General features: G+C 42.3%; 1 protein-coding gene across 1 annotated transcript in view; it reads left to right on the top strand.

Annotated features, from left to right (window-relative positions):
* Positions 1–2,053: 2,053 nt before the first annotated feature.
* The window catches only part of ENTPD1 (ectonucleoside triphosphate diphosphohydrolase 1), a 97,923-nt gene continuing 87,457 nt past the window's right edge, over positions 2,054–12,519 (top strand). Inside the window, exon 1 of the mRNA XM_036737159.1 lies at positions 2,054–2,114. Within this exon, the coding sequence (XP_036593054.1) occupies positions 2,108–2,114 (7 nt within the window). The 5' untranslated portion in view covers positions 2,054–2,107. The remainder of the gene's footprint in view (positions 2,115–12,519) is intronic.

The raw sequence follows: 12,519 nt of genomic DNA, 5'->3' as shown, positions 1-12,519 counted from the left end.
TGATTAGTGGTGATTTGGAGCATTTTTTCATGTGACTCTAGATAGCCTTGATTTCTTCCCTTGAGAACTTGTCTATTGTTATCTTTAGACCATTTATTAATTGAGGAATGACTCATTCTTATAAATTTGAAACAATTCTTTATATTTCTTGGAAAGGAGTCCTTTATCAGAGAAACTTGCCGCAAAGAGGCCACCTCTCTATCCACTAAACCAAGCAGCCTCCAATATGGCACATAATAGCATCTTAATACATGCTTGCTGAATTGAATTGAATCCACAAATCTTGATTTACTTAATGGACACAAATTCTCACGGTGTAGAGGGGGTGTGAGGGTGGTCAAAAGAGCAGGGGACTTGGAGCCAGGTCTCCTAGTTCTGTTTTTCTCACTGAGTAGCAGCGTGATCTTGGGCAGATCACTTACCATCCCAGCCTCAGTTTCCTCAACTATAAAATAAAAGAGTTGGTCCAGATGACTTTTAAAGTCCCAGCTCTAGGCTTTGATGATTTATGACAATTAACAAAGTGTTTGACCAGGATGAATGAGCCTCCCTACCTCTTTCAGAGACAGCCCTCAGCTCACCCATGCCTAGTTCTAGTCTCCGTCACCAGGTATAGAAATAAGTACGTGTGTGTACACATGCATATCCCCACACCAGTTTTAAAAGTCTTTGGGTGCTAACCCTCAGGCTCACATTTAACCTGAGGATTTGAGTTATTCTGACTATTTAACATTTATTCTCAAATTTTTTGAGCCTTTGAAGAGGGGAAAATGAAAGCTCAAGTCAGGGTGGACTGCTTATATAAAGTCCTATCAAATGATGGTGCAGGAATTGCACATTCAGCTTCTGACTCATCTGGGTGCTCTATCCTTCACGTGAATTTTTCGCTGAAAAAGGTTTTTTCCCCTTTGAGTAACTCGAACTCTACCTTGTCTTAGTTAAGTTTTCTGAGTATGTTTCCTCACCCATAAAACAGGAGTTATGATATTTTCAATACCTACTTCCCAAGTTTGTCCCGAGCAAAGTGTTTTACAAATTTTCAAGCCCTCTAAGAAGTGTTACTTTTTTTTTTGTTGTTGTGAAAAATGATACATGTAAGTAATTTGCCATTTCCTCAGTTTGGGGAAATGCCTTCTATCTCTAAGATTTAGCACATCCTAGCCAGTTGTCTGAAACACAAAGAAAAGGCGTGAGCTGCACAATTGGAACCTATGTGTTCCTGACTCCAAGTCCAGGAGGCTGCCTCTCAGCAATAGTACTACTATTGTATCATAGTTAACTAATGCAATGATAATAAGAATAATTGCTCACATAAAAAGTACTGTGCCGATCAGGGAAAAGACTCTATAAGTTGGTATTTATAAAGCACTTGGAAGTTTGTTTAACATTTTTGCAAACATCTCATTTTGTCAGGCGGGATTTGCAAGTAACATAGTTCTACCCCTCCAGGATTGTAAGGTCCTGGAGAGCAGGGACTATTTTTCGCTTTTCTCCGTATCCGTAGATATTAATACAGTGTCTGGTACATAATAGGGGCTTAATAAGTGCTAGTTAATTGACACCTATAAAAATGCCAAAAGGGAGAAGCCGCGCCAGATTCTTTCTGCCGCCCAGTTCAGCGCCGGTTCTGCTACATTGCGCTGCCAAAGAATTTAAAACGCTAAGGTTCATTAATTACCCAACAGGAAAGCTGTCCAGGAGAGGCCAGAGGGTTTCTCCTCTGCTATCTGACTTCAAACCTGGAATGCGCAAAATTTTCTTTGCAAATGACCTCCTGTGACTTCTCCAAAGAGAAGGATGGAACATCATGGAACTGCGGATTTCCAAATAAAAACTACATATTCCATGGAGCCTCGGTTTGGCTCCAAGAGATTTTTGTCTCCTGGACTCTCCTGAGTCAATTTGTTCTCTCGCGTCAATGAAAAAAGACCCAGGGCGACCCCCAGCTTCCAGGTTCCTCCCGAAAATGATTTAGCCCCTCCCACGAGGCAAAGAGCTGATTATAAGAGGCTAAGTTTTCATGATCACCTCTCACTGAGGCAGAGCGCAGTCCTGCAGCAGCCGAAAACCAAGGAAAGAGGAAGGAAGACACGGCCGCTGGCAGCTCATGGAGGGTAAGAGCGAAATGGATTTGACCTGAATCTTACCAGCACTCGCCACAATCTCTAAGACCAGTCAGCCTCCCTCCTCTCCTTTCCTCTCCCTCACCGCCCTAGAGGAACGTTCCCACCAGCTGTCCCTAGACTGGGAGGCCAGAGAGAACTTTGAGAAACTGCTGAGACAGAGACAGAGACACAAAGACAGAGACACACAGACGCAGAGAGACACAGAGACGGACAGAGAGATCGATGTGGGGAGAGGGAGAGAGGGGGAGGGAGGAGAGAGAGAGAAAGAGAGAGAGAGAGAGAGAGAGAGAGAGAGAGAGAGAGAGAGAGAGAGAGAGAGAGAGAGAGAGAGAGAGCGCACTGTGTCGTTGTCCTTGCGGCTCTTTCTTCCCCTAGCTAGAGAAGGGCAAAGCTATTTATCAGCAGTTGGCGTTCAGATTGTTTTGGGGGCAGGATGGAAGGAATCCGTCTATCTCTGAGCGTGTCTTCTGGCTTCCTCTGCCTGGACCTCCTCCTCTGGGTTTGTCGGAAGATGCTGGGCTGCTACTTGTCCTAGGGCTTTGTTTGGTTCTATTATCTTCAGCGCCGGCATTCTTTCTTGTGATGAAATGAGCCACCCGTGCCTTCCTTACGGGGAGTTTGTCCCGAGAAGCGGCGGTGGCCAGCGGTTGTCACCACGGGACCTGGGGGTTGGCTGTCTGAAAGCCTGGGGGCGGGGGGGGGGGTGGGGAGGGAACAGGAAGAGTCCCTGCAGTGTAAAAAGCAGAAAGGGCATGTGGGACTCACTCTCAGCAATCGGAATAAGGTGTATAGCAACTTGCCTGAAGAAAGCAGCATTGACGTAAGGGCTAGAAAGTGACTTTTCTTGTAGCCACTGTTTTAAGTCCCAGAGGGTTTCGATAGGCGTTGGTGGAGGTAGTTCTCCCCTTGGGCAGAGTACCCTAGGTGCGTGTCCCTCTCCCTCTCTCTCCCTCTGTCTCTCTCAGTCTCTCTCTTTCTCTCTCTCTCCACACCTCCCTCTCTCCCTCCTCCTCCTCCTCCTCTTCCCTCCCCCCCCCCCCAAACAAAAGTTTGTTTTAACTTCTGATGGAATGGAAAGGCACGTTCTAACCAAGGAGTAACAGAGAATACAGAAACATTTTAAAAGTTGTCAGAGCGATTGCATGTATCCCCTTGGTGCTGAAGATAATAGGTTGCATCTTAAGTATCTCAGACATTACTTAAAATTATATAGCTCGCAAGTTTAAATCCTGTGAGGGGAGAAAAGGAAGGATGAAGCAGTTTTGAAATAGAGCTTTACCTACTTCTGGCATGGTAGATGGAGTGTTAGACTTGGCTTCAGGAAGAGCTGGGTTCAAATTCTCCACCTCAGCCATGTACTAGTTGTGTGACCCTCACCAAGTCACCTAACTTCTCTGAGCCTTAGTTTCCATATCAGTAAAATGGAGATAACAGGCCTCTTATAGGATTTTTTTTGTAAGGATCAAATGGCCTAATGAATGCAAAGAGTTTTGCAAACCTTAAAGTGCTATACCATTGTCAGCTGTTATGTACTTTAAGTCTATTGTTATCACTATATTCTAGAGGCTCTAGTCGTTTTTATTGTGCAGAACATAGAAGAATGGTCAGGGAAGAATCAGTAGCAAATCCTAGAGGTTTTACAGAAGTTGATTCTGTCTGGGGTATATATGAAGAGTGGAGTGGAAAGAAGACGGGTCTCGGACTTAGAAAACCCAAACTCATGTCCTAGCGGGCATCCTTGCCACTAGCTATGTGACCCTGGTCAAGTCCCTTAACCACACTGAATCTCAATTTCTTTGTCAGGAAGACTCAGTTCCCAATTTTGCAGCTCACACCTTTCTGAGTGTTTCACACAAGTGGCTAGTGTCTGCTGTCTTAGAGTTGGAAGGAGTTCCCCAGGCTAAGGAAACTATAACTTATTTACATGCATCATTATTTACATGTATCTGTATATTTTCTATATGTACATATGTGTGTATATATACATACATGTATATATAAACACATTTATACACTAAAACTCTGTAATCCTAGAGTTGTTGTGAAGGAAGCTCCATTGAATGTGTTACTGTGTATGCAAAGTGTTGGTGCTATTGGAGATATTCCAGCCCTTAACACTTTTCCAAGTACTTTTATACTGTGTTTTTTGAGGTTCTTAAATTGATTCTGTAATTTAAGTAGGCAGACATTATTCCCATCTGACAGAATAAGGAAACGGTAATAGAGTTTAAATAGCTTACTCAAGGTCACATAACTAAGGGGCAACAAAACTCTAGCCATAAACAAGGAATAATAGAGGGTAGAGCTAAGGGTGGGGAAAGTTCTCCTTATTCCTGTCTTAATGCTCTTTCCTCCAGTCTACAAAGATAAAAGTTTCCCTGACTGACCTTCATGTGGAAGCCCTGCCATTAAAGCTACAAAGACAATGTTTACTTAGGAGATAGGGGAAGACTGTCCTAGATGAATTCTGCATCATAGAGCTAGAAGAGATCTTAGAAATTATCTCATCCCAGACCCCTTATTTTACAGACAAGGAAACTGAGCTCCAGTTAGATTAAGTTACTTGCCCAAGGTCACACAGCCAGTTGGTGCCAGAGCCAGGTCTAGAACTCACTTCATAGGATCATAGATTTAGTGCGGGAAAGGATCTCAGTGGGTATCTGGCCCAGTCCTTCAATTTACAGATTCAGATGTACAGTTAGTCACTCAACTAGCATTTCTTAAGCTCTGACAATGTACCAGGCACCGTTCTAAACATTGGAGATAAAGCAACTTGCCAAAGTCAGACAGTTGATAATTGGCAAAGCCAAGATTTTAACTCAGAATTTTTTTTTTACTCTAAAACCAGAATGGTTGGGGCAGCTAGGTGGCACAGTGAGTAGAGCACCAGACCTGGAGTCAGGAGGACCTGAGTTCAAATCCAGCCTCAGACACTTGACACACTTACTAGCTGTGTGACCTTGGGCAAGTCACTTAACCCCAATTGCCCTGCCTTCCCTGCCTCCAAAAAAAAAGGAAAAAAAAATAAAACCAGAATGGTTACCCTTGAATGATACAGTTATCCCTTCCACACAGAGGGGGTTAGGGGCATGGCACCCCCGAGATCTGGAAAATCCACATAAAATTTTTGGCCCTCCCTTCAGTACCAGAGAAGTTTGAATTTTTTTCTTTTTCTTCTGTAGGGTGTTTACAGTACTTTGTTGCAAAATTTGGATTAAGTATTTGGACATAGGCTTTATGTCATCTGCTAGCCTTCTAATGTCTGTGGCTTCTGCAAAAATCCCCAAAACTCTCATTTAATTTCTTATGTCAGTCTGTGATATATTGAAACCTCAATGGGGAAAGTCTTGATGCAGAAGGGTTAATTGTAGTGTTCTTGGACTTTAGGCTAATATTCTGCATACTATCTGGTCATTTCATGGAGCTATGTGAATGGGAAAACTTTAGTACTAAGCAATTCAATATCCCATTCATATTCATTTTGCTTGCCATGTGCAATGCCCTGTGCTAGGTGCTGGGGGATGCAATGATGAAAAATGATTGAGGGAGGGAAGGTGGTACAGACATGAGATATGATAATAACAGCTAATAGCTAACCTTTATATAGCACTTTAAGGCTGGAGTACAATGGCTTAGAATGCAAATATTTGGAAGTAAAAACAAGTGAAAGACATTTCCTATAAAATATAATTAACCAACCAAAAAGTGTAAAATTCAAAATGCATTCATTAAGTGTCTGCTGTACACACCAAAGATGTCCCTGCCCTCCAGGCATTTACTTTCTCAGGTGAGGGGAGGGACAGCAAAATAGATACCGAGTAATTTCTGGGCATAAGGTAGAGTGTTAGCTACTGGGGGAATCAGGATAGACTTTTTGTACAAGTTAGTACTTGAAATGGGTTTTTTTTTACAAATTAATTTATTTTTAGTTTTCAACATTCACTTCTATAAGTTTTAAATTTTCTTCTCCTCCTTCCCCAAGACGGCATGCAATCTGATATAGGCTCTACATATACATTCTTATTAAACATATTTTCACATTAGTCATGTCGTATAGAAGAATTAGAACGAACCATGAGAAAGAAAAAACAAAACAATACAAAAAAAGAGAGCAAATAGTCTGCTTCGATCTGCATTCAGATTCCGTAGTTCTTTCTCTGGATGTGGATGGCGTTTTCCATCATGAGTCTTTTGGAGTTGTTTTAGAACTTTGCATTGAGAAGAGCTAAGTCTTATCAAAGTCATTCATCACACAATGTGGCTGTTACTGTGTACAGTAACAGACCGGTTCTGCCGGTTTTGCTCACTTCACTCAGCATCAATTCATATAAGTCTTTCCAGGTTTTTCTGAAGTCTTCCTGCTCATCATTTCTTATAGCGCAATAAGTCTTGAAATGGATTTTAAATGAGGTAGTCATTCTGTGACTAGTGCAATTAGGTGGCTCAGTGGATAGAGTGCTAGGCCTTGGAGTCAGGAAGGCCTGAGTTTAAATCCAGATTCAGATGCTTACTAGCTATGTGACCCTGGGCAAGTCACTTAACCTTGTTTGCTTCAGTTTCCTCACCTGTAAAATGAACTGGAGAGGGAAATGGAAAACTACTTTAGTATCTCTGCCAAGAAAACCCCAAATGGGGTCACAAGGAGTTGGATGTGACTAAACATTGACAACAACCACAACATCATTGTGTGAATCAGAGGTGATGGCCTGTATTCTAGGCATGAGAGACAGGTTGTGCAAAGGAGGCCAAACGGACGAGTTTGGCTGGAAATAGAGGATGTGGAAGATAGTCACACATAACAGGCCTAGGGAGGTAGTTGGGGTCAGACTGTCAAGGGCTTCAGAAGGAAACAGGAGAGCCTGTGTTATATCCCAGAGGCAAGTGAAGCCATGAAAGCCCCCTGAGTAGGGGAGTGGCATGGTCAGACTTGTGCTATAGGAATAGGAATCTGGAAGCTGTGTGGAGGATGGGAACGTGAATAATTTGAAAGATGAAAGATGATGGTGTCTTTAGAAATGAGGAAAGAAATGGTTTTTGTTTTGCACCTGTTGAATTTGAGATGTTTATGGGGCATCTAGGACAGATAGGTGGTCCAGTGGATAGAGCACTGGGTCTGGAGTCAGGAAAACTCATCTTTCCAACTTCAAATCCAGCCTCAGATACTTACTAGCGGTGGGACCCTGGACAAGACACTTAACTCTGTTTGCCTCAGTTTCCTCATCTGGAAGATGAGCTGGAGAAGGAAATGGCGAACCACTCCAATATCTTTGCCAAGAAAATTCCGAATGAGGTCACAGAGGGTCAGACACAACTGAAGAGCAACAATGGGATGCCCAGGTGGAGCTGTCCAGTATCGCTGTTGGTGGTGTGGGGATGGAATTCAAGAGAGTCAGGTAATAGTTGAACCCAGAAGAGCTGAGGAGATCACCAAGAGGGAGAATAGAAGAGGAACTGAGACAGAGGTCTGGATGCATGTGGGCATGGGGGTGGGGGTGGGAGTGGAACTAGAACGAGGGGCCAGACAGGTAGGACGAGAACCATGGGGGAGAACAGGGTTGTGAGAACTTGGGGAAGAGAGGGACTCTGGGGGGAACAGCCTGCTCAGTAGCAAAGAAGTCAAAAAGGACACGGACTGAGAAAAAGCCACTGGATTTGGCAAGTGATAAATCATTGGTAGCTTTGTGGAGAGTAGTTTTAATTCAGTGATGAGGTCGTTAACCAGATCACACGGGGCTGAAAAGTGGATGTGGATGGTGAGAAAATGGATCAATGAATGTAAACAGCTAATTGTGGGAGTTTGGCCATAAGAGGGAGGAGAGATAGGGGACAGTAGCTTGAGGAGATCACATGAAGGCTTTTTATTTTTATTTCTATTTTCACTGGTCCTTTGATTTCATCAAAATAAGAAGTTCTAGGGGAGGAAGTTCTCCCAAAGTAGATCAGCTCTCTCTGAGCAATTGATGGTTTGAGAGGTTTCTTGGGGGGCATTCAGAGTTTAAGTATCTTGTTCGGGGTCACAGAGCCAATATCTAGTAGAACAGAGTTTGCTTTACTCTCTTTTTATTATACTTTCCAAGTGAAAGCTTTTTAAGGGTCAGGGAGAATATCTGTTTTGCTTGAAAGAGAGGTTAAAAACTGGGCAGTGGCTACTTGACACCCGGGAAGGGAGTCAACCCCAAGGCACAAAGGGAAGGAGAAGAAGATGAATTATACAGAAAAGAGAGAGACTGGGAGCATGAGACAGAATGCCAATACTTTGCCAATGCCTAATGCCAGTGCCTTGTCTACGGTTGGCCCGGCTTCCATGGTGGGCAAATTGAAAGAGTGTGTGGGTGTATTCTAGTCTTGTTTTATAAAACAGTGGCAGAACTATTACTGAAAACATTTGGCTTCCTTTAGCACAATTCAACTCAACGAAGTTGAATTAAGCCTGCCATGTACTTCAGAATGGTGTGCTAGAGGCTGGAGATCCAAAGATCAAAACAAGTTATATTCTCTGCCATCGAGGAGTTTATAGTTTCAATCTCAATTTGTTTGTGTTAACAAAGGAATGTAACTATGAGGTGAACATGAATCATTTGAAAAATAGTTTAGTACAGGAACGGCCTAGTATAGAAAAGAACACTGGATTTGGAATCCAAAGGCCTGGGCTGAGTCTCTGGCCATATTCCTTCTTTAGCTATCTGATCTGGAACCAGTCGCTTGCTCTATTTGTAAAATCAGGATAATAACATCTGTACTCCCAGCTCCACAGAGTTGTGTGTGGGTCTAATACATATCTAATGCAATGTTGTATCCATAGAGCACTATGTAAATGTGAGCTCCATCCTTGGCACAGTCTATCACCACCTGAACAGAAAGTAGGGATTATGTTTGTCTGCTTTGGGGCAGCACTCTGGGTAAATCCCTTTGTTAAAGTAGAAGGATGTGGGATAAAGGAGGTTTGTAGCAATACAGAAACCATGAGTGGTGTTTGCTCCTGGAAGAAACTTAGTGAGAGGATGTACATAGTTGTTTTAACTTACAGATGGGAGGTCTGGACATAAAGGAAGGAAGAACATTAGTCAAGCACTACTCTGTACAATGACTTGGTGAAATGTTAAGGGGCATACAAGAAATACTAGTGAGCATTACAAGAAAGTTTGCAAAGTGCATTTTGCATACGTTATCTCGTTTGGCCCCTCACAACAACCATGGGAGGTAGCTATTTTTATTTTCCCCATCTTAAGTAAGTGGAAACAGCGGCAGACAGAGGTTCAGGGTCTTGTCTAGGGTCACACAGCTGCTAAGTATCTGAGACAAGATTCAAACTCAGGTCTTTCTGACTCAAACCTGACATTATCTACTGCGTCATTTACAGTCAAAGAAATTTCAGACATGGTAGCTATCATCTGGCAGTTTATAAAATTCATAGGTAGATAAGACAAATAGAAATATTTACTGTCTAAGGTTAATTGGCTGTGGGAAAACATTGTTGCTGCCGAGTTGTTTTAGTCGTGTCTGATTCTCTGTGACCCCATTTAGGGTCTTCTTGGCAAAGATACTGGAGTGGTTTGCCATTTCTTTCTCCAGCTCATTTTTACAGATGAGGAACTGAGGTAAATGGTTAAGTGACTTGCCCAGGGTCAGGCAGTATCTGAGGTCACATTTGAACTCAGGTCTTCCTGACTCCAAGACCAGCACTCTATCCACTATGTGACCAACTTGCCCTTGGGCAAACATACTGTTAGGTAAAACAATATTATTAGAGGCGGTTGTTTCTATAGGAACAGTGTAGTGTTACAGATATAATGGAAACCAACTTTACAAGTAGGGTTTGGTCCTAGTGTTTTAACTGAGAAGCAATAGGACACAGTGGACAAAGCTCTGGATTTGGAGTCAGGAAGACCTGATTTCAAACCCCACCTCAGACACCAGCTGTGTGACTTTGGACAAGCAATTTAACCTCTCTATGTCTCAGTTTCTTTATCTATAAAATGAGATTGATTGCCTCTAAGGTCCCTTGCAATCAAATTGATGATCCTATATTCGTTGATTAGAGTGAGCTCTCTATATTATAATTATATACATATGTGTGCATATATAAATAGATACTGTTTATAGTATAATTTACATTATATTGTAGAATAAGTTTATATTTATATTTTACATCTGTAAGAGTGTGGCTAACAATACAAAATTGCACTGATAAATGCCGCAGAAGTGGGACAAATGTTCAGTCCTACAGTAGTTCAAAAGAGGGAGACATAGTTAGACAAGACTTCAAAGGAGATGAGACACAAGCCGGCCCCTGAAGGATAGAAAGGATCCGTGGCAGACAGAGAAGAACAGGAAGGACTTTCTTTTTTTTTTTAAATAAGTTAATTTATTTATTTTTAGTTTTCAACATTCACTTCTGTAAGTTTTAAATTTTCTCCCCTTCCCTTCACTCCCCTTCCCCAAGATGGCATGCAATCCAATATAGGCTCTACATATACATTCCTATTAAACATATTTTCACATTAGTCATGTTGTATAGAATAATTAGAACGAATGGGAGGAACCATGAGAAAGAAAAACATAAAACAAAACGAAAAAAGAAAATAGTCTGCTTTGATCTACATTCAGACTGGGAAGGACTTTCTAAGCAGATGTGAATGACGGTGGTGAGATGTGGAAGCATGAGGTGTGTTTGAGGCAGAGAGTAGATCAGTTTGGCTAGAGTGGAGAGCTAAAATATGGGAGCCCCAGATATAAGGTTGAACACAGATTGTAGAGGATCTTAAATCCCAGAGTACGGAGATGTTGCATCATAGGGTGGGTAGGATGAATGAGAGGATACCCTCCAGGCTGTAAAGGTAATTTATTCCGGAGAGACTGTCCATATTAATGCAATATATTGATGGCTATGACCTCAGCCAAGTCATAATTTAAAAGCTAGTGCCTGCTCCCACTCATCTGAATTTTGGGAGACCGAAAGACATCTGGCTCCTTATGAAATTAGATCTGTGTGGGGTTCTCAAGGGAGAAGAATGGAAAACTGCTTTCAGCATTTGATATGGTCATTTTGAATAGTTGGTCATGTTCTTAGAACTATGTAATACCCCTGGCTTCCAGGAAAATGTTTTCTGGGGTTTTCTTAAGTTCTTTGTGGTTGTGTAGGCAGGGGAGCACTTGGTCTCTCCTGCAGATGTGACAGTGTGCATACATATTAGTTGAGCTTTTCAGCACCTCAGAGGACACTATCTCTACAGGAAATTAGAAAACTGCCTGTTTGAGAGAGAAGAAAAGAGTTTCTTAGTGACATCATTTCTCCCAGTTGGCCGTGGACCGATACAGATCAAGTGGTGGCTGTGGAAGAATTGAAGATCACCCAGCGATGCCAAGGAGGAGGGGTGCAAGATTTCTTAGGTCTCAGAGAGTTCTGATGGGACTGCATCCAAATATTCTCCCACATCATTGGAAAGGAGAGTCTGTTTTTATGGATCCTCCAAGAGCCCAGGCTGCCTTGGACAATGGAAAACAGTCGGACTGGAAGAAATACTGGGAAACATCTCTTCTACTCTCCTATTTTACAGATGAGGACAGAGAAAACCAAGGACATAAAGTGACTTCTCTTTGCACCCTCAGTATGTAATACCATGCTTCACACATTTTTTTCCCCCTTAAATTTGTGATTTCATAAATGTAGGGAAAAGGGAACTCCTTGGGGCAGCTAGGTGGCGTCATAGTGCACAGAGCACCAGGCCCAGAGTCAAGACTTTCTGAGTTCAAATTCGGCTTCAGACTGTTGCTAGCTGTATGACCTGGGTAAGTCACTTAACTCTGTTTGCCTCAGTTTCCTCACTGGAAAATGAACTGGAGAAGGCAATGACAAACCATTCCAATATTTCTGCCAAAGAAACCCTAAATGGGATCATGAAGAGTCTGATATGACTGAAACAACTGAACAACAACAGGGAACTCCTTGTGTTGAAACTCTATACAGGCATATCACAGAGTGTCAAATGCAATTTAGAGTCCAGGCTATGCCTGGAGGCGCCAAGAGGTTGATTACTTTGTCCACAGTCACAAAGGTAATGTGTATAGAGGCAGAACTTAATTTTAAGTATTCCTAACTCCCAAAGAGATCCCTGGAGCCAGTATACCACATTGCCTGTTGCTGTGGCACACAGTAAGTATTTAATAAATGCTTGTTAAATTGCATTAAAATTCCCAAGTTCATACATGTATTAAGGCTCTTATAACTCGGGTCTTCTGATTCCGAATCCTCCCAAGCCACAGCGGCCCTTTGTAGCGGAAATGGATGCTTTTAGTCAGGCTCTAAAGGTCACCTTGAAGTGCCTAATAAACTGCCTCATCTACTCCAGGTTATACTGGTAAATGTTTAACAAACAGCTGTCTTGATGAAAGA

The sequence above is a fragment of the Trichosurus vulpecula genome, chromosome 8 (genome assembly GCF_011100635.1).
Source record: "Trichosurus vulpecula isolate mTriVul1 chromosome 8, mTriVul1.pri, whole genome shotgun sequence".
In the NCBI taxonomy this organism is placed as follows: Eukaryota; Metazoa; Chordata; class Mammalia; order Diprotodontia; family Phalangeridae; genus Trichosurus; species Trichosurus vulpecula.
Note: the sequence above shows the minus strand (reverse complement) of the source record. Positions and strands in the feature narration are given on the sequence as shown.